This window comes from Staurois parvus, unplaced genomic scaffold (assembly GCF_062004578.1).
Source record: "Staurois parvus isolate SC_StPar_1 unplaced genomic scaffold, SC_StPar_1.0 ptg000013l, whole genome shotgun sequence".
In the NCBI taxonomy this organism is placed as follows: Eukaryota; Metazoa; Chordata; class Amphibia; order Anura; family Ranidae; genus Staurois; species Staurois parvus.
In genome coordinates, this window is record NW_028317809.1 from 15,280,389 (window position 1) to 15,302,303 (window position 21,915).

At 39.1% G+C, this 21,915-nt stretch overlaps 1 protein-coding gene across 19 annotated transcripts in view; it reads right to left on the reverse strand.

Annotated features, from left to right (window-relative positions):
- The window catches only part of SEPTIN11 (septin 11), a 156,904-nt gene that overhangs the window by 68,855 nt on the left and 66,134 nt on the right, over nt 1-21,915 (reverse strand). For all 19 annotated transcript variants that reach the window (XR_016312540.1, XR_016312539.1, XR_016312531.1 and 16 more), the window contains exons 2-3: nt 7,378-7,498; nt 2,484-2,679 (exon numbers count right to left, since the gene is read on the reverse strand). Coding sequence is in view for 10 of the 19 variants with exons in the window: in XM_089676105.1 (XP_089532231.1) it covers nt 2,484-2,679; nt 7,378-7,498 (317 nt within the window). In the remaining 9 variants the exon portion in view is untranslated. The remainder of the gene's footprint in view (nt 1-2,483; nt 2,680-7,377; nt 7,499-21,915) is intronic.

Consider the following 21,915-nt stretch of genomic DNA (forward strand, 5'->3'; position numbering starts at 1 on the left):
CCATTTGGATCCTGACCAGGAGCTCACAGAGATGTTCGTACAGTGCTCCGTAGACAACGCAATCGCTTGTAGCTCCAGGACAATGATGGGCATGCAAAATTCCATGGAGGTCAGCAACCTAATGGCAACTGAACTCAGGACCCCTTCCCAGAACAGGCTTAGCAGCCGATGTGAAGACCATCCAATAGAGAGGAAGAGAGGACTCCTCAACTTACAGGGCTGGGAAAGAAACACACCATAGGAGGGAGGCCTTCGACGACCAGTCTGGACAAATCTGGTTGTTCAGGAAAACAGATGTATCCCAGTTGGGCAGGATTTCCTTCAGCAGAATTATGGTGTCTTATGCTGGGCACCATAACATCCAGAGTCTGCATGCCAGACAGCAGGGATGAACAGCTTGTGGCACAATAGCAGTTGGACCACAGTCCGAAACTTCCAGAGTTAGGTCACCAAGAAAAACATGAAGTCTAGCTCTGGTCAAGTATCAGGCCCATATACTCTAGTCTCCTCTTAGGGGCAGACTTCTTGAGACTTAGAACCCATTCGAAGTCCTGCAGGGGGTGCACAGAAATCCTAATGTAGACCGTTAGTGCAGAAGCAGGTCATCCAAACAACCAATCATGGCAATCCGCCGTTGTCTCAGCAATACTAGGACCAGAGCCAGCCCTTGGGGAACACTCAGGAAGACAACCAGCCCAAAGGGGAGTGCCACAATTTGACAATGTGCATGCCCACCACAAAGTCCAGGAACCGTCGATGTCCCTCATAGATGGGAACTTGAAAGTATGCATTTGTGATGTCCAAGTATGCCTGAAAAAACCCCGGAGGGAGAGAGAGGTCACAGAATCAGCAGGAACAAACAGGACTTACAGGTTCAGGATCAGGTGAACCCTGGCCTTTTTGGACCGAGAAGAAATATGGGTGAAAACAGCCAAACTGATCTGGCTACGGTACACAGAAAATTATTCCCTAGCAAAGCAGGGCCAGCACCGCACTGCACACAAAGGTGCAAGGGAGAAAGATGAAAATTGAAGGGAAGCATTTCCCTGGTGGACAAGGATGAAACCTATGTCGTGGCCGGACACAAACAGTACATGGACCTACCAATTGGAAAGAATAAAGGGCCAATTGCCCAAGAACCAGCAAAGACAACCCCCACCCTGGAAACGGGTGGGATAAACAGACATGCAGAGATAAATACATCCGTGGGAATGGTGGGCTGAAGATCCAGGACAACCCTGCCCCATCTGTGGGGTCCTAGAGTGACTCGGAGCCCTTGTCAGAGGAGCTCGAAGTAATGCGATTGCCAAGATGAGAAATGGCAGGATCTACCACATTTTCTTAAGGTCTTTTTTCACTAAGATAATGCTAGATGAAACCTTTAGGAGGAGCAAAAATCTTCTCTGGTTGAGGTTGGTGCAGCCAACAGGCTGGCCAAATGACCAAGATAAAAAAAAAGAAAAATCACAATGGTGGCAACCCACAGAAGCAAGGGTACTAGGGCACTGCACAGATGTACTACTACCCCTAAGGGAGGGTACCACAGCTTTTGAAAAAGGGCGTGGTAGTTTAAGAGTGGGGGGCGCCAAACACTATGTTTCACGTTAGACCCCAAACAAGCATGTAACATGAAACATACTCAGAAAGGTAAGTTAGCCTTTACGTTTTGTGTAAAGTGAGGACGTTTTAAAGCCCCTTTTAGGTTTTTATTGACTTTCCAATAAACATTCCAATTTCATTAGGGTTACTGTGGTATTGTGCATTCTTTGGAGTGGAGCACTCACATTCCTTCGCATTGCTGCAAATGATGTGAAACACATGGAACATTGTGGTATCTTCACATTATTAAGTGAGCAACCTATTTCTCCTTCATATGTACCATAATTAGGGATTGTAAGCTCGTTTTTCATTGCTGATCGCATCTGTGCTGGAGAGATTTACCTTCTGTAGTTGTCCAATTTCACTGGGGCAGAAATTATGGGAAATCTAAAAATTTACAGCTATTCTGGGAACAGGAAAATCATCCAATTCATTGTCCAACACCTGTTCAAGCAAAAACAGGAAGTTTGCCATCACTTTGGAGAGATTTCCTCCTACTTCCTTTACATGTAACTGTGACAAGAAGAGACAAATTTCCCCAAGGACACAGAAACAAAATAGAAAAATTTTAAACTTAAAAGGCCAACCCTTCCCATTCCATCCAAAACAACAAAAAAAAAATTTCCTTTAGATGTATTTTAGTCTACCGAACATCTAAATTTTAAAGAGCTTTTCTCCAGGTAACGGATCCCCTTTATACAACCTGATAAAACTTGATTCAAGTAAAAGAACCTTATTAGAAATCCTTACAATCCTAGAAGCCTTACAATACAGTATATAAGTAACCCCGGTGTTACTCACTATTATATACAGTATGCAATCAGAGCTTGTGTATATGGATGCAATGTCTACTAGGTCTAAACTTTTCTTAGTATTATACATACCTGTCATCTTTGTTAATCTGGTCTCCAAATCCTACAGTGTCAACCACAGTTAGCTTCAGACGGACATTACTTTCTTGAAGTTCATAGCTTCTTGCTTTTAATCGGACCCCAGGCTCACAGTGAGAAACTGGTTCACTTTCAAACTTGGTATTGAATATAGTGTCCATTAAAGTGGACTTTCCAATGCCTGTTTCCCCTAAAAACAGAAACAACAATGGTTGTGCTGGTGTTATGGTGTTTAAGCAGGTGCTCAAGAGTTACAGCTACAGTAAAAACAAATAAATAAATAAAAGCTCTTAGGAAGTGCAATATTCCCCTTGTGGCAACTAGGTTTGTCTATGAGAAATCTGTATTTGACATATTTTCCTACTCTAAGCTGAGGAGTATGAATTATACCAACTTTAATAAGGTGCTTGCAAACCACATTTGTGGACACATAGTAGTATATTTGAGGGTTGTCATCAGCACTATAACTACAGTAATCAAAGATCCTGGGCTAAAACATCACAAGGCACATATTAGGAGTAGGCTTTCTCCTAGCACCTAGTTTTTGGATTTCAACAAATCTAAGAAATTAGCAAGCAATAAAAATGTCCCTTAAGAACACTTAAAAGGAAGGCTTATGATTCATGGCCACACAGTATAAGCTTGTAAATGAATCATCAACCTCAGAGGCAACTGGGATTTTAAACATCATAAACATGCCCATCATTAAATATGGTATCCATGCTACACACTGGAACCAGAAAATAATGCATCTACAGGCCAGGCACAGACCGTAAGCTGCACTAAAAATAAAGACAATCTGGTTGCTAAGGGATAGCCAGGGCTGGATTCCATCACTGGAGCCTGTTGACACAAAATGTTTGGCACCCAATACTACTAAAGATAATCAGTTTTTTTACATATTATGTTTCTTTTTTAACAGTCCTAACTAGGCTTAGAATATTGGCTGCATTTGTTTTTTTTAATTAATAAGCAAACAATATCTGGACTTGGTAGTAAAGTAAGCATCTCTGCCACTCAACTGTTACGTGCTTAGTAGGATCAAACATTCGGTTACAAAATGTGGAATTGGTTCAAGTATGTGATCATCTGCTGCAAATCTTGTGTGTTCTTCGTGATAAGCTAGTTTGTCATTGGTACTGTATGGAGAGATCAAGAAAACTGCTTCATAACAAATGGGTACCCATTACCATGTACTTTTTGAGCTAGGCAAGCTAATAGCTACTTGATGACCAGCTAGTGGCATCAAGCTCTCAAGCAACACAAGCTTTCCAGTAAGATTGCGTATTTGCAAATAGCCATTATGAATTATTTGTTACTCAGATATGTAGAGATTATAGTAAGTGATACTTGAATCTTCATCACATCTGCAGAAAATAAGCCTGTTCACGGCCAGCATTACAGGTACATCTTCAGCCAGTCATCCATTCTGAGGGCACTAAGGATACTGCAAAGAACAATATCCTCTGCTACATAATTATCCAAGTAATAAGCGTAAGGCTTCCATTAGCTGAATCTAGAGCAATTGCTTTATTCCACATTTTTCATGTTCGCAATAAAGTCACGACAGTTGTAATTTTACCTTTACATTTAAGCATCACTAGATGGAAACTAACATTCTGTCAACAAGGTGCAGTTTACATATTATAAACAGATTTGCAACCAATTACACTATAGGCTATAGAAACAACAAAACTTCTGCAACTAGAACTAGTGCTTATTAGATAGTTTGTGAATACATGAATGAAAAGAACACTTCTCTAATTCAGGCCTGACAAAAAGGAGCAAAATATGGAATGAAATGATATTTTTGAGGGCACACGCACAGGTATGCTTTTACATTTATGGCAACATATTTTTATGCAACTTGCCTATGTCCTATATCCCTATGGGAAATGAAAGAGGGCATGACAACAGGCAGTATGTACTGGAAAAGAGTGCTGAAGGGTTTGACACAATAGGCTCGATTAACAACATATATATATATATACACAGTATATGCAGCTTCACTTGTATTTTTGGTATATATATATATGAGCGGCTTCACTTGTATTTTCAAATGTGTGAGCGATTCATTTTAAATTTAATGTTAAAAATATTTTAGTTAGGTTCTCTTTCTTAGCTTGAAGGATTAAGCACTGGAGATTTTTTTTGTCCTGGTGCCAATGGATCATTTTTGTTAAATAATAATACAAATGGTGGACTGAGTGCTTTGCAAAAGAAGCCCACAGAGCATCTGTAACTGAAAATTAGTTTGTTCCAAGTGCAGGATGTTCTCACTTTATGACCAGTATTGACTTACCATAGAAAGCTATTTCAAGTATGCTTGACATGATGGAAGTATAGGGGCTGCTGCTGTTGGTCTCCTTTAACTCTTTTGCTGCCACCAACATAAGGCATTTGGGGGCAGAGAACCACTTCTAACTCGCCATACGGTGGCTGCCTTCCCACTTCTGCCATAGTCTCATGGTCACTGAAGTGACCATGCACCTATACGAGAACTGTCTCCCAGACGCTGCTGCATAAAAGAATAGCTGTGATTAGTGGCTGAGAAGCCACTGATCAAAGCCATTTATCAAAAACATGATGCCATTCACATCAGTGGGCACATATGATGTGTATAACCTGCACGTGTCAGTATGCTCTGTGCACAAGCACGGCAGTGCATTGTTGGGCCCTATTTTGTGTTTGTTTGTAATTTCTATTACATTCACTCAGCTTCGTATTGTGTCACATTACCATGCATTAATAATGCAAAAAAAAAAGTGTGCCTGTATCATTTTATCACAAGACACACCAATGAAACATTTACGTGGCACAGCGATTGGGCATTATTACAATACATAGGTGGGAAGCCCACCTCCAGATTGATTATTTACAGTTTTGTATACTTTTCCATTTTCACCTTTTCGCACAAGGGCACAATTTAAAATGTATAAATATCTGCTATTTTATAACTCAATACAGTTTTAACCATTAGATTTAGTAGCAGTTTAGTAGGAATTATGGGGGATTTACTAAAACTGGAGAGTGCAAAATTTGGTGCAGCTCTGCATAGAAACCAATCAGCTTCCAGGTTTTATTGTCAAAGCTTAAAGTGTTAGTAAACCCACAACAGAAAAATCATTCTGTATATGCAGTAAAACATGCTTGTTATACTCACTGTGAAACCTGAGAGGTCAATCCTCCACATTGTGTAAAAAGGATGTTTGATCCTCCCCTTCTTCCAGTGTCCCCCTTTTATCTTCTGATAGAACAGAGGCTCAGGGGCAAGTTGCACATGCTCAGTTTGGTGTGTATTGCTAGAGAGGTTTTTTTTTTTTTTCTTGCAAGAGTGCATGCGATCAGCACAAGGCCAAGCAGCACTCTCCAGACAGAGGTCAGGGGTCCTGCATCCTCCTACACAAGAATGAAAACTCCTCCTACAAGCTGTAACCAGTGCATTGCTGGACACTGATAGAAGTTACAAGACTGCTATATACTGCTGATGAAAAAAGGTATTTAGCAGTTTATATTTACTAAAATAATTGTATTTCCATGTTCTGTGTACTGTGGAGGACCAGATATAGTGAATGCTGGGTTTAGTAACACTTTAAATGAACAAGCTGAAGTGCTTTAGTTTTAGTAAATTTCCCCCTGTGGAAGTTGTGTTTGTGAGTGCTAATATTGTAGTGTATTTTTATTGAAAATATAATTTTTGATAAACATTTGTGTAACCATCACAAGACCTACAAAATCAGTAGCGTCTTTTTTTTTTCCTACTGCGCCTAGGTTTTCAGAGAATGTGTGGTTTCAGAGAAGATAACCATCAGATATTTAGAGCAAGTTGCTTTACAAACATTTTGGAATTTACATAGTTTTACAGCTAAATAGCATGAATGAAATATATGCATAAAATATATTAAGTGCACAAATAATCTTTTTCTGCCTCCTGTAGGAGTATGGTGGCAGAATGGCTCTCCTGTGCTAGATCATGTATCTAGTAGATGATCCGGCACTTCCAGGTAGGGAGCGCACTGGCTGTGCTGTGATTAGTTAAAGCAAAAGCTGGTTAACGGGTGCCAGCCAATGACTGAGTGCCAGAATCCGCTGATTGGCAAGGAGGAAGACAGGGCACAGCTCTGTCAATGTAAACAATACAGAGCTGTGTCCTGTCAGTGGGGATGTGCAGGTTTTTGTTTCCCTGCACAGCAGGGAACAAACACCAACACATCCCTTAGTGAAAGTACCTCACAGTACACAAGCACTGGTTAGGCACACATTTGACCCTTCGATTGCCCCTTCCCAGCCAGTGTCATTAGTACATTGACAGTGTATATTTCTAGCACAGATCACTGTATTAGCGTCACTGGTTCCCACAAAGTGTCAGTTAGTGTCAAATTGCCCACCATACTATCGCAGTACCACTATAACTCGCTGATCACTGCCATTACTAGTATTAAATAATTAAATAAAAATTCCAGTATATATACACACCATAGTTTGTAGACACTATAAGTTTCATGCAAATCAATCAATATACTCTTATTGGGATTTTTTTTTATCAAAAATATGTAGCGGAATACATTTGGGCTAAAATTTATGAAGAAATTAAATTTTTTAATTTTTTTTTTATTGAATATGTTTTATAGCAGAAAGTAAAAAAAACAGTTTTTTTAATTTTTGGTCTTTTTTCATTTATAGAGCAAAAAATAAAAACCCAGTGGTGATTAAATACCACCAAAAGAAAGCATAAAAGTAATGTGTGTGCATATGTATAAATGGTTCCTTACAAGAAAACAAGGAGTTTACACAATGCATATCTTTGAAGTTTTGTAATTGTAACTGAGTATTGATTTATTTTAGACAGACCTCGCAAAATCAAGTACATGAAAATGAGTTCACTCACCAACACATAATATGTTAAAGCAGAATCCCTGTGAAGTTGATTTGTTGACAAGCTGGTCAGGAAGACTGTCAAACCCAACATGCCCAGATAAAGACAAAGTTCTGAGGTCATCATTAGGTGACTAAAAAAAGAGAAACAAAGAGGTTACAAAAAAGTTGCAATTATATTTACAATGCAAAAATACTTGAAATCATTTTAGTATTGTGTCCACTGGAAACATTTAATTGTTCACCTCCCATTGTTGTGACCTATGCAAGCTACAGTACATTCAGTTTTTAAATGAGAAGTAGGGCCAAAGCTCTGATGTCACCGAACCGGTCCAGACTCTGGAGAGATACCAACTTTAAAGTTGGAATCTATCCAGATGCCTTGACCAGCAGTGGTCTTTGATTGCTTAGTTCTTGATCTTAGAGCAGGCAGGGGACAGATGCAGCATCGGAGCGATGGAGAAATACTGCATCCACCTAGCTGAATATGTACTGCAAGTTTTTTTTTTTAATTCCCGAATGTCTCAATATTCTATTCTTAATTTGGGTTTCTATTCATTTCTGATTTAGAAATTTAAAATCCAATGAAAATACATAACGGACAAATAATTTACCAGGTAACAATGCATTGTCATGATAATGTTCAGTACAAGACACTTGCAAGCAATGAAAGTGATTTCAATGGAGCGACTAATCCTAATAGTTTAGGCCACATCAGACAGGTGATTTTTTTTTATCAACGATTAATCACTGCTACAAATCGTTAATATCAGTGATTAGCAGTGATTTGTAACTAGCCATTTAATAGCTACGGTAATTCGCAATATCTCACTACTAGAAGTTATAACTAGTGCTACAGCATTTAGCTGGTGTGCCCTGCTACAAATTGCTTTCTTTCAGGGATTTGTAGCAAAGCCAAGAGGATCACTGCAAATAAATCGTGCTTCTCGCATGGCCATTAAAGAGACTTCAACAAGCTGGATAACCAATGTTCTTTGACTATACCCATGTGGATTGTAAACATAGCAGAAGCAACTACTACAGCATGAACCCAATCCTCTGCAGGTACAGTATATGTATTGAAGCAAATGCCCAAAGACCAATACACAGTTCTGTCAGTTATGGTGGAAAATCTAATCGTGCAACAGCTCCACATGGTTTGGTATGAAGTAGCTGCGCAAACTGTTGGCGCTATATAAATCCTGTATAAAAATAATAATAAAGTAGCATACAGCCATTGATATTGTCTCATACTACTGAGAGGTGTTAGAGACAGCTTGTCCAACTGCTATGAGGCAAGATCAAATTTCAATCAACAAATGCTTGAATCTATAGATTTCATAACATTTCCAAAGCCAAATCAAGCAGCCTAATCTTACAGTTTATGTGCTCAAATACCTGACAGATAGCAAATTCATAAAGCAAATGTCCAGTTACTGCAGACTCAGAGCAGCCTCACACAAACAAGGCAACTGTTCAGTCCTATAGCACAATAAAATCAAATGCTTAATGCCAAAAGATCTGGGTAGGCTCAGTAGAATTTAAACTAAACATTATCAGATAAAATAGAAATAATGTTTAGTTTATCCACATCCTCTACTTTAAATGTAAATGCTTAAAATGTACAGAGTACTTTGTTAAAAGTGACCTTCAGAAGCCCCACATCCCTCACATAACCAGCAGAGCATTGCTTCATAGCTTTAGTGCAGTCATGCAATTCAGTCTTTGTTCCACTATCATCAGTATGCATCTAACAACAGATTCCCCAACTCTGAGGTATATCACAGTTAAAGGTGTGGTAAAGTATTCCACATATTAAAAAAAAAACCTCAAACTCCCGCATACACAGCGATTTTCACACGCAAAGCAATCAATCAGGTAGTACAGGCCTGCCTTTGAGATTATTATCTAGCACATTGGGAAGTTTTGTTAACCAATAGGTAATTCAAAGATACTTTGATTGAAGATTCTCCTCAGTAATGTGTCAGCAGCCAAGCTTGTGAGAAAAGTGGCAGCAACTTAAAATATGACTGTGTATGGTCAACCTCTGTTAAGTCTAGTACACACGAGCCGAATGTCGGGAGGTATCTGCCGGTTCAATAGAAACCGGTCGACATTTGGCCCATGTTTAAGGCAGCCTGTCTGACAGAAGATAGCCAGTCGGCCAGTTTCTGTGGAAGGGGCCAGACCGGAAATGGTCTGCAGATCAGCTTCTGATCTGGTGGGGGCCACACCCCTGTCAGAACACAATAGCACAGCAGGGGAGAACGCTGTACTAACATCAGATAGTTAGTACATCGGCTCCTCCTGAGCTGTCAGGTTTTTTTTTCGTTCAGCCCGCTGAGTTGAAGTAAAAAAAAAAAAACAACTAGTAGTGTGTACTTGTCTTTAGGGCTTTTAGAAAGGGTTCAAGTTCAGTATGCTTTAAGGTGCTTTAAGGTGCTTGAAATGTAGTATTCCATGCAAAAGTTTGCTTCTAGCTGTTTTGGATTGCATCAACCTACAATCCTTGTTAATTTCAACGACTAAAATATAAAATATTTCCTTTAACTAAATTAACCATTAGCTGCCCGGCCTATAGCCGTTTGGCGGCCGCAAAAGTGCTGTAGATTTCCGGGGTATACGCCATTTGGCGTCCTCCCGCACATGCACAGTTCACGCGGTTGCAGAGCCGCACAGCGGCGCGATCTGTCACCGGCCGTGTCCGAGGTACAGATGACAGATCTGAGTACCGCCCCCCGTTGCCGGTACCATGTGACCTGCTGTGACCAATCACAGCAGGTCACATGACAGTTGTATACAATGGATGGCTTCATTCATGCCATCCATTGTATACTAGTGCCTAGCTGTGAATGGTCACAGCAGGTCACATGCACATGATTAGCTGTGGCCAAATCACAGCTAAGCACAAAAAAAAAAAGAAAAAAAACCTGAATGAATCAATGTCATTCAGGTAAATGCTTGCTTATAGCAAAGTAATTCTTTGCTATAAGCAAATTGTGTAAAAAAAATACTATGGTACTGTGGTAACATTGTACTACTGTACTACTTGTACTACTATTGTACTACTGTACTACTGTACTACTACTGTATGGTAACATTGTACTACTTTGGTCATAGTAAAATATGAAAAAAAAATCTTAAATTTTTTTAAAAAAAATGTAATAAAAAATTAAAAATAATAAAAAAAAAAAAATAAAAAAAAAAATTTTTTTTTTTCATACTGTCACCAGTCAGTGTCCCTGTTCACCGCCATGCCAGTTATATGATGACGCTGTACTGCACTGGTGACAGTATGTAAAAATAAAATAGTGAAAATAATTTTTAAAATTTTTTCATTTTCCGAAAAATTATGACAAAAAAAATACAACTTCAAAAAACTCGCCATTCCTCTTATGAAGTACGTCGGACTGTCTACTCTGCAAAAAGGGGTCATTTGGGGGGATATCTGTACTATTCTGACTTTCTTGGACCTCAAGAAATTAGATTGGCTGTCAGTACTTCAGGATTGATCAATATTCAGATCTATACCATAGTTTGTGAACTCTATAACTTTCCTACAAACTAAATAATGCATCCTAATTTGGGTTATTTTCACCAAAGACATGTAGCAGAATACATCTTGGCCTAAATTTATGAAGAACAATTATTTATTTGTAAACGTTTATAACAGAAACAAAGAAAAACGTGTTTTTTTTTCAAAATTTTTGGTCTTTTTTTGTTAATTTAGCAAAAAATAAAAACCCCAGCGGTGATTAAATACCACCAAAAGAAAGCTCTAGTTGTGTGAAGAAAATGATAAAATTTTAGTTTGGGTACAATGTTGTATGACTGCGCAATTGTCATTCAAAATGTGAGAGCGCTGAAACGTGAAAACTGGCCTGGGCAGGAAGGTGTAAAATTGCCCGGTATTGAAATGGTTAACACTATTTTAGTTCACTAAAATACGACTAAAACAATTCAGATGACTAAAATACGACTAAAACTAAAATGGCATTTTAGTCAAAAGACTGACAAACGTAATCAAAATTCGACATCAAAATGAACACTGCACTACCACATAGGAATAAGTAGAGTGCATCTACTAAGCTGCTGAAAAAAAAAAAGAAAAAGGCTTTTCTTTTTTTTCTTAATATGTAATATATGCAGGTAATATGTACAATGGCATTACAGCCTAGAGAGTTTACTGTTTTTTTTTAAAATATATTTTCAAGTTGCAATTCTGTTTGTCAAAAAGCAATATTTGTGTTTGTTTATGAAACTGTTTTATTTATAAAGTTGTTATATATAACAATGGCTAAATCTGTGTCTGTAGTGCATGTTCACACCTTATTACCATAAATAACGTGATTCGATTTTTTTCCAGGAGTATATAATGAGTTTGGCAATTCTAGAGAAATGCTTAAATAATGCATTACAATTTCAATAAACCCATTAGATTTTAGTCAACTAAAATAATTAAAGTCAAAAGACTGACGAAAACTAAATTGAAACTTGACGTTAAATTTAACACGGCCTACAATTTGCTGTAGCATTTTCATTGCCTTTACAGTACTAGTTCCACTCTGTTCAAGTGATTGTAAACCTCAGACAAGAAATATGAACAAAGCATATCCCCTATAGTGTGTACTTGCCTCAATTAAGACCACCAAGTGTCATTTATGTCTGCTTCTTCATTCCTTTGCTATCAGCATAAATCACTTCTGATAAGTTTTCCTGACGCCAAGAGCAAAATGGTGACAGGGGAGGGAGTTGCAGCAGATTGACAGCATCAGCTCTGTTCCTGTGTGCCCTATGAAGGGGGTGTCTCTTCTCTCCAATCAGCTCTCAGAGCTCTCCTCACTGAGCTCTGCAGACTGTAACTTCAGCTCTCCGCCCCCTTTTTTTGACAGCTCTACAAGCTTTATAAATTCAGCACTTTGAACAGATGTAGAGAAGAGAAGACTTCAGATAAAGTGGTACAACTGTAGGTGGATTTATTTAATCTCAGTGTATCACCAGAGGCCAGTCACTTCACTGGGTATATGTAAGGGTTTTCAACCACTTTCAGCACAGGTTTGCTCTTAAGTGAAAAAATATGGACTGTGGGGTTGCAAGGTGTTGAACTTGATGGACTGCGGTCTTATTTGAACCCAGTGACCCTGTATCTATATGTAATAGGGCATTTTGCGTGTGACATTCTGGATCTGTACCCTGACTGCCTTTGTCACAGCTGGTATACCATGCTGGCATCACACCTCTACAACTACAGGGATGTTAAATTTGTATCGCCCGACGCCTGGGACATGTATTTTCGGGCCCCTAGCAGGTCGTTTTTTTCAACCTTCAGCCCTGCTGCGGGCAAGCAGCAGGACTCACCTGTCAGGCAGAAGCATTCAGGTGGCAGCGCTGCCGCCGATTGCTTCCACACAGTAGCCAACCTCCCCCCCACCCCGTGTGAACCTCTCCCCGCTATGTCTCCGCTAGCCCATCTGTCAGGAACCTGTTCACCGCGTCAGCTAGAGAGGAGGGTGGACACGTCCCCTCCCCTTCATGTCCTGACCCGGAAGTGACTTTATGATGTTACTTCCGGGCCCCCGTTGAGAGATTCCCGGCCATGGAGGATGGGAAAGAATGTAATGCAGTGCGATGTGCAATGCATCACATTCAGTGGAGCAGAGGGGAGACATCCAGGGTCTTTTAGACCTTAGATGTCTCAATAAAGAGGATCTGTCACCAAAAATCACCACTTTTGTTTTTTAATTGTAAAAAACTAAAGTTACACCCAAGCACATAACATCCCCCCACCCCGCACATTTATGAACGTCCAAACATAAAAGAAAATGCTGGGGTGCTAATGCATGAAACCGCCAATTGCGATACACGTTACATATCGCCACGCATGCCAGAATGAGAGCAATAATTCTAGCACCAGACCTCCATAACACTAAACTGCTCCCTATAAGGAGCTTTAAAAGTGTTGCCTATAAAAAATATAGGGTACTGAAGTTCGTCGCCATTTCACGAGTGCACACAAATTTAAGGTTTGACAGGTTGGATGTCTATTTACTCGGTGCAACCTCATCTTTTAGATTTTACACAAAAATTGGTTTTTTTTTGTGCCCTAAAATTAAGTTTTTTACTGAAATTTTGCGGTAATATCATGCGACTTAAAAAATTGGAACTACCACTATTTTATTCTCTAGGATCTCTGGTTTTACGTAATCCTCAGGCCTAAAATGATTTTTTAAACTTGTGCAAAAAAAAAAACCGCAAAAATGGCTGCCAGTGAAAGAGATAAAGGATAAGCCCGACACTCCCCTTTCCTGAGGAGCAGCCAATCGGTGCTCATTACACTGTGGGGTCTCTCCCCTCCCTGCTAGTCCCTGGGTGCGGTGCTGGAAACAGGCAGGGAGGGGAGGAGGAGATAAACAGTGCAATGTTACGAATAATAAACGTTTAAGTCACCACAAAGTCCCTTTTGTTTTTAAAAGCCCCTGAAATTTCTAAAATCACCTCCAATTTAAATAAGGTTTTGGTTAAAATGTATATTTTTTTATCTGGACAAGTAGATTGTCATGAGGGACAAGTAGATTGTGACACCAATTTAGTCCATGGACAAGTAGTTTTTTTTTCAAAAATTTCCACGCCCCTGCACTATATTCATCACCATATCCCAATATGCCAATTTATATATACACAAAAGTTGCATAGTCCAGGGCATGAGCATTTTTATTTTTTGATTCCATACTGGGACTTATAATAAGTCTTTAATGTAAATTACAAGGTGCAGGGATTCCTAATGAATGAGGACAGAACATTTGTTGGTGTAGAGTCATTTATGCGGGAAAATAGGGACACCATTTTCCTTGAGAACTCTACGCCCTGCAAATCCCCCTGTTATGGGGGTCAAGCCACATCTAACCTAACATAATGGTGCTTGTAAACACAGAGTCCAGAATGGGCAACATAAACTCTGCCAACAATATCTGCATGTAAAACACATATGCAAGTTATATTTGGTCTCATCTACGCAATTTTTCCAAGTCACTTTGTTTTGGTTATCGCAACCAACGCAAAATCCTGTATTTTTCCACTTTCAGGGAGCCAAGCTGAGAAACATATTTTAAGCAAAAATCTTGGCAAAAAGAGAAGCAAATCAACTTAAGGAATATTTTTCTATTGTTAAACAGAGCTGGTCAGCCAATTTAATCAAACCAATTAAGAATGCGGATAGACTCGCATACATACAGATGCACACACAAAAGGTTATTAAACACAAGAAGTATTCCTGACATGGCAAATAAATTGTATTTCCTGGCAAATGGTTGGATGAAATAATCCTCCTAACTACGAGCCAAATCTAAGTATTGCTTACTCAAATGGTGCTCCCGTTCTGAAAGAAAACGCCACATATTATATTTTATCCTCTAATTAATAAAGGTGATCTAAAAATGTAGGGTACTTTGCTGCTGCCTTCTAGAGGAAGTAAAGGGCAGGCAGACAATCATTTAAAGAACTCAAGGCAGATGTATAAAGAAAGCCATTTAATTCACAGTGCCTTCAAAAAATATTAATTTTTTTTCCAATTAGCTGAAGTGTGTCTTCACACACATACTCATATGCTTGCAGTGGAAGTGCCTATATATTCTATAAGCAGAAAGGAGGTGATGTTCACTTGTGGTCCAAACACCAAAGATAAAGCATTGGCATAGAATCAGCATGTAAACTGAGAGGTTTTGCCACGCCTCATACAGTAAAACCATGGCTTACTGCACAGATTGACAGATCACATGGCATTATATGTGTTCCCATACTATTGTACACTCTATGGCCAAAAGTTTGAAGATAATCTGCCAAATTACCAGGTCCAGGTGTTTCCAGCAAAGTGAACTGTTAATGCTAAAAAAAATACAAAAGACATTTTAAATATGCACATCCAGCTTTGTGGCAATAGTTTATGGAGAGTCTCTCTGCTCCAGGGCTACTGTGTCCCTGTCCAAGAACTGTATTAGATCTGAAAAATGCTCTTTGGCTAAAAGAGCACAATGTATCACAGACACAGTTTACATTTTTTCCAGATGATTGGAGGTTGATACAGCCATAAGGGGGAGGGTTCCATATTAATTCCTATGATTTTGGATTTGGATGTCCAAAAACCTCATACAAGTATGATGGTCACATGTCCTCAAACATATGGCCATACACTGTGTATATTTATGAACAGTGCAGAATTTTTATTCAGTAAACAGTCAGACCTAGACATGAGCCTCACAGTATATATAGGTTTTGCTTCTATTAAGCTTTACATTAATTTTATTTACAATAAAATTCAAGGATCTGTCAGACAAATGTAGGGGATAGTAGGGTCTATTTGGATGTCAAGTCATGACATCTTCCACTATCAATAAATAGTGTCTAAAAAATATCTTTGTGTTTGCTGGCACTAACAATGTCTCCAGACCTTGTAATTTATCTCACTCATCCTGACAATGAAGTGTGGTAGAGGTGTGTAAATCACAGAATGACCAATATTTTTGCAAGTAAATCTGACCAGAATATATCAGAATATAATTTATGATCAGTATAGGATGAAACATGCTGCACATACAATATCAGGAATAAAAGCACAAAACTAAAGACTACAGTATGATGCAAACAAATGTATTCTACATAATCCCATCAGGCAATCTGGTATTTAAAAATACAATCTCTGGAGGCTTTCCTGCTTGGACTTTTCAAAGTTGTCTGACGTAATTAAAATTTATTGCAGACAAAAATCTTAACTTTTAGCTATAATGTTCTCTCAAGATATACACCGCAAGTAATGGTCATCTGCTACAGACATTAACTTTTTCCCAGCATTATATTTTATCTGTCACTATACATATCGCTTCAATATTAATTGAAGGTTATCAGGAAAAACAGTGAGAGCGAGATTATCCCAGTGTGGAAACCTCAGCATAAAATACTTCTCTAGAGTGCAACATTAACATCCAAAAATGTTGTCTTTCATCCAAGCATGGGCAGAATTATCTTTTACATAAAAGATCACAGAATAGAAAAAACAGGAATATGCGGTCTTGCCAGAGATGCAAACACACAAAGATTAATTTGCTTTCTAACCAAGTTCAAGTCAAGTTCTCAACCATAATTAAATTCTACAGTATCTTTGATATAAATATTATACCTATGTATAGAAATGTTATAAGTACCTCTAATTGGGAGATATTGGTGGACTTGGGAGAGGAACACTACTTTAAAAACTGACTCTTCCTATTATTTATAATGTGCATTACGATTTTAGGCCACATTTGTAAAACTGTACAAGTGGAAAAACCGATATTTTATTTTTTTTATTTTTACCAAATGCTCCCATTTGTTGATTCAACTAGGAACCTGGCAAATTCAACTATGGCAGTTGGCATTGATTTATCTCCCCCGCTGTGTTGACCTTGCCCACTGCCAAGTCCTATGCTAGCATTTGCACACTTCAAAAGATACTATGCATATCATTTCCCAGGAAGATCAAAGTCTCCTAAGTTAAGCAGGAATAGGTCAGATTCCAGTACTGGATACAGGAAGATGATGAGGCTAGAGAGGAGGGCAACATTGTAAGAGACCGCAAGAAAGCAGTCTGTATACCAATGAGGTCAGATCACATCCAACCTTACTTAAGGTCACCCCCCTTTTATGGGGGCATAGACAGGCATAATTATCCAACTGTGTGGAGCAGTCAGGACTGTAGGAAGCACAAGCAGCAATGTATAAGGGCACAAATAGTTTTCTAATTCTGCAATCTATTTAATCGATTCCCCCTTGTAACCAAGTCTATTTCCCAATGCAGTTATAAAAATGTTAAAGTGATTGCAAAAGTATTCTTTTTTAAAATAGCAAACATGTAATGCTTACGTGCTCTGTCAAATTGTTTTGCACAAAGCAGCCCTGGATCTTCCTCTTCTGGGGTCCCCCCCCCCCCCCGGCACTCCTGGCTCTTCCCCCCTTCCGAGTGCCCCCATAGCAAGCTGCTTGCTTTGGAGGCACTTGTGTGGGCTTGATCTCGAGCCATGCTCTGTGTGTCCATAGACAAGTGGAGCATGGATAAGCCCTGCCCCTCGCTCTGTCCTCATAGACTGTGACTGACAAGCTACAACCTGCACAGTGCTGTTTACATAATAAAGAAGCCAGATCAATATTCATGAAAGAGTAAGATTCCCCTTTTTAGTTGTCAAGATCATATTAGATTATTTCTTTTCAAGTTTAGCATTGTGTATCAGACAATGCTGTTTTTTTTGTTTGTTTTTTTCATAATACTGTTTTCATCTTTTTTTTTTTCATTCTGGTATAAATCTTAGCTCTGCTGATTCCCCTCTGCCTCTTTCAGGCAATTACCATCTATCTGCACTCGCTACAGCCTCATTGCTCTGGCCCAGTCACCTGACAGTGTCAAAAGTGGACTATACAGACCATGCCATTGCCTGTGTATCAGCACAGCTGCCTGTAGTCTCTATTAGTTGTCACCTCATAACTGGAAGTGACTAAACAAGGAACTTTATGGCAGGATTCCCAGGTATGTAAATGAAAGCTGAAGATTGAAAATAAATAAATAATAATAATTATTATTATACAGTATTTATATAGCGCCAACGGTTTGCTCAGTGCTGTAAATAACGCTGTAAAAACGCTTATATAAAATTTTTACTGAATGTTTTTATAGCCATTTTAATTTTTGGTAGATATAACAAGTCAGCATTGCACTGTGTTGCAGTGTACAGCATCTTTGGCTATGCATAAAAACAGAAATAATTGCCACTGTTACTAAAATTAGGAAAAAAATGTTAACTTGCAGATGAAACAAACGTCACATAGCAGAGCAATAGAATTCATTCCATAATGATATACAAGACATTTATCACCATTTTCCATCAGAGTTTAAATAGAATGTTTCCATAGAAACATCCTGACTAGTCTTCAGTTTCATACTATTATTTCAGCATGCCACGCTTCACACACCAGATATGGTTAGAAAGGAAATGCTCAAGCCTGTGATACTTTTTGTTCACATTTCCCTTTTACAAACACAGATAAAGGAAACATTTGAACAGTGTTCAAGAGAAAATTCATGCTAACTTTGAAAAGTAATTTACTGTATTTTACAACATACTATAACTGGTCACAAGGGCTCGAAGATATTTAAATTAATTAAATCACATGGAAAAGCGAATTTAAAAAGACAAGTTCATCCTTTGGACTTTGTTACACCCATATTTAGGGTATACAAACATGTATTACTGGTAGCCCTTTCTCAAATTTGGATGCAGTTCGGACTGGTATGTGTTCAGTCATCAGAGCCCCCCGGCACAGAAAGGGGGAATGTTGTGTGGTAAGGGGGCCTTTGGTCGCCTACCCTTCTTTCCAACAACTATTCACCCTGTACCCCTCGAGGTCGAGTAGCCCTCTAAGATGAGCTCTGCCTCTTGGGATGGTTTTGGAGGGGTTTGCTGTGACGGTCTTCCAGACTCAGATGGTGTCGGCGCATGATGTCACTGCTTTTACGAGGTGGCGACAGGCGTGCATGTGACGTCATGTGATTGTGATTGGAAGTGGTGACTGTTTGGGCAGGAGACCGCGGTTCTGCCTCCTCACAGAATGCCAGGGGGACCACATGGTGGAAGCCATGTTTTGACGCCGATCATTGCCAGTTTGACAGCACAATTCAGCCAGTACATAGTGAGGCCCAGGGGAGGGGGATGAGCCATGCACAGGAATTGCCAATTTATGGAAGTATATACCCTTGAGACCCTGGTGGGCTATTGCACTTATGCGAGTTGAATGAGCAAATAACATAAGCATATTCAATTCACAGGGATGGAGTGGTATTTATCAGTCCAATAGGGTATATGGTGCAAATAGACTGATTCTTATTTTCTGACTTGGGTCACCTTTTGAAGGTTTCCTTAAATCTACTACTGTAAATATACTTCCTTAAATATACTACAGTATATATATATATATATATATATATATATATATATATATAGTGGCAGTGCGGTATCCTGCCACGGTAAAAATCACGGTGATAACCCAGGATTCTCAACCGTACAGGTTGAGGGGCTCCAGGCAGTTCTCTTAATGCAGAGGAAACTGGTTTATCAGTTTCCTCTTTGGTTTGTAAAGCCCATTTTGGGACCTGTGGCCTGGAGATTTCTAAGAGATTTGGGAGGGATGAAATCTCCAATTCTGGGTCCAGGTTTTGAGAGCAGCCAGCACACTGATTGCGCAGGTGTGTGCAGGCCTTTTTGTAGAGGCCCAAACCATGATTCTGGGCTCCACCCCGACAGACAGGAGGTCATTGCCCAGGAGTCAGGTGGGCTTCACCTAGGAGAGGTGGAAGCCAGAGTAGCTGTGTGCTAGAAGCTCGCTGTGTGCAAAACAACCATTTTGGATAGAGTCTGCAGGAGACAGACGCAAATTGGTGTACAAGCCAGGAGGCTGAATATTTGTTGCATTTGTGTGATGGTGGATACCCCTGCGTGTGAAGCATGTTATTGAACTTTTGTTTAAATAAAATTGGGCTAAAAGGCCTTTAAAAAGAAGAAGAAGTGAGTTGCTGTGTGCTTTAAAAAAGAAAGCTCTACCATTTAGATGTGAGTTCCCACAATATATACTGTATATATATATATATATATATATATATATATATATATATATATATATATATATACACACACACACATATATATATATAAAAATTTTATTTTTTTTTAATAACAAATTGATGCCCTAACTAGTTTGCATGGGTACCGAAGATGTGCTTGGCTGGCTACTTTAACAAAGGCACCCTGCATGTTCCCAAAACCTTGGTTTCTATGGATCTTCAGTAAAATATTGGATTTCTACTTTGGAGTCCTGGTTTTTTTCTATTATCGGATTTTTAGACCAGTCACAAAAGGTGTGGGAAATGAATGCAGAGGCAAGCAGGAGACATAATTATCAAATAAGAGATGAGGAAACATTGGTAGAATGTTTAGGCCTATGAGAGTCAAGCCTAGACCCATAGTAGGGGGAAAAAAACGGTGAAATCCCTTAAAAGTGAAGTGCGCGTTTCTAAAAATAAACATTTATACTTACCTATGTAGGTATCTGTCCCCCGTCACCTCTACATTGAGAACTGAGTGATCAAAGACCTCTGATCACTCAGTTTTCAGTTCCGCTCTGAGCACTGACTGTCAGTCACTGCTCTGTGCTCCCCTCCTCCAGCGCTGGACTGTGGAAGGGGCAGGAGTAGCAACTTTAAGATAACTTCATTTTTTTAAATTGTTAGGCCTCATGTACACAGGACGTTAATAAAAACAACTTTCCTAGAAGCTGTCCTCCTGGCAGCAGTGTTTTTTGCAAAAAAAACACCTGACACTTGTAACAGTATCTAACGCTTTTACAAGCATTTAGGCGCGTTTACAAGCGTCAAGTACTTGGGCGTTAATTAATTTCTTTGGCCAGAATGATAATTTATTCTAGTCATTGAAATTAACGCTCAAGCGCTAAACACGCCTAGCGTTTAGCCATGTTTAGTCGCGTCAAGCACTGGCCCTGGGTTTTTTTTCCCGCTGGTAAATGCTGCTGCTACTACAAGCTTCTAAAAGTCTATGTGTGCATGAACACATAGGATAACATGGAGGGCCGTTTTGAAGCAGTAAAAAAAATGCCCGACGCCCCTAAAAGTGGCTGCAAAAACGCCTTGTGTGCATGAGGCCCAATGCTACTTATGTCATTTACCTGCAATTCTTGCCAGGTTCAATACGTGGTACACACAACTAGGTGTCTAAGGGACCGGTTCTATGAGCATCTTTATAGCATTGAAAAACATCTTTCCACCAGTGTTGCCTGCCACTTTAATAATTGTCATGCAGGGGACCAGTCAGCAGTACAGGTTTAGGTCAGATCCAACCACCCAACAGAGGTGGTGATGTTTTTCAGCTTTTCTGTAAAAGGTTTTTTTATTTTTCATTTAAATACACGCATCCTACATGGTTTAAACCATGAATGGGATATTGCATATTTCTACAAACAGCTTGAACAGAAAAACACCCATTTTTACTAAACTTTGCTGTTTTCATTCTTACTTTTTCTTTATTGTTGACTCTTGTATGGTGTTTAGCATGTACAGATATACCATATAGCCTGTTTTTTCCTAACTATACGCCTTTCCTTTACCGGATTTTTAAATGAAGTGAGCTCAATGCTTCTTATACAGTAAGTCTGTCTGGACGTGTATGGACATTGTGATTTTACTAGGACAGATTTGTTTGTATCCACACTTGTGGCTTGTATATGTATATTTTTCTTGTATTTTTTTCTATTTATCTTCTTTTCCATGTTTAACATGTTTTTACAATGTTGTATTGTTGCTGATGTGTTATTTGTCTTTGGTGATTAGAAGTGCGAATTGAATTGAATTGCAGGTTGGTGTTTATAAGGCATGGCACTTCTTTTGTTATGACACAGCACATACTGGCTATCCATGCTCACAGGCAGCCCTGACTTTTGGACTATTACGTAGGGATATATTTCA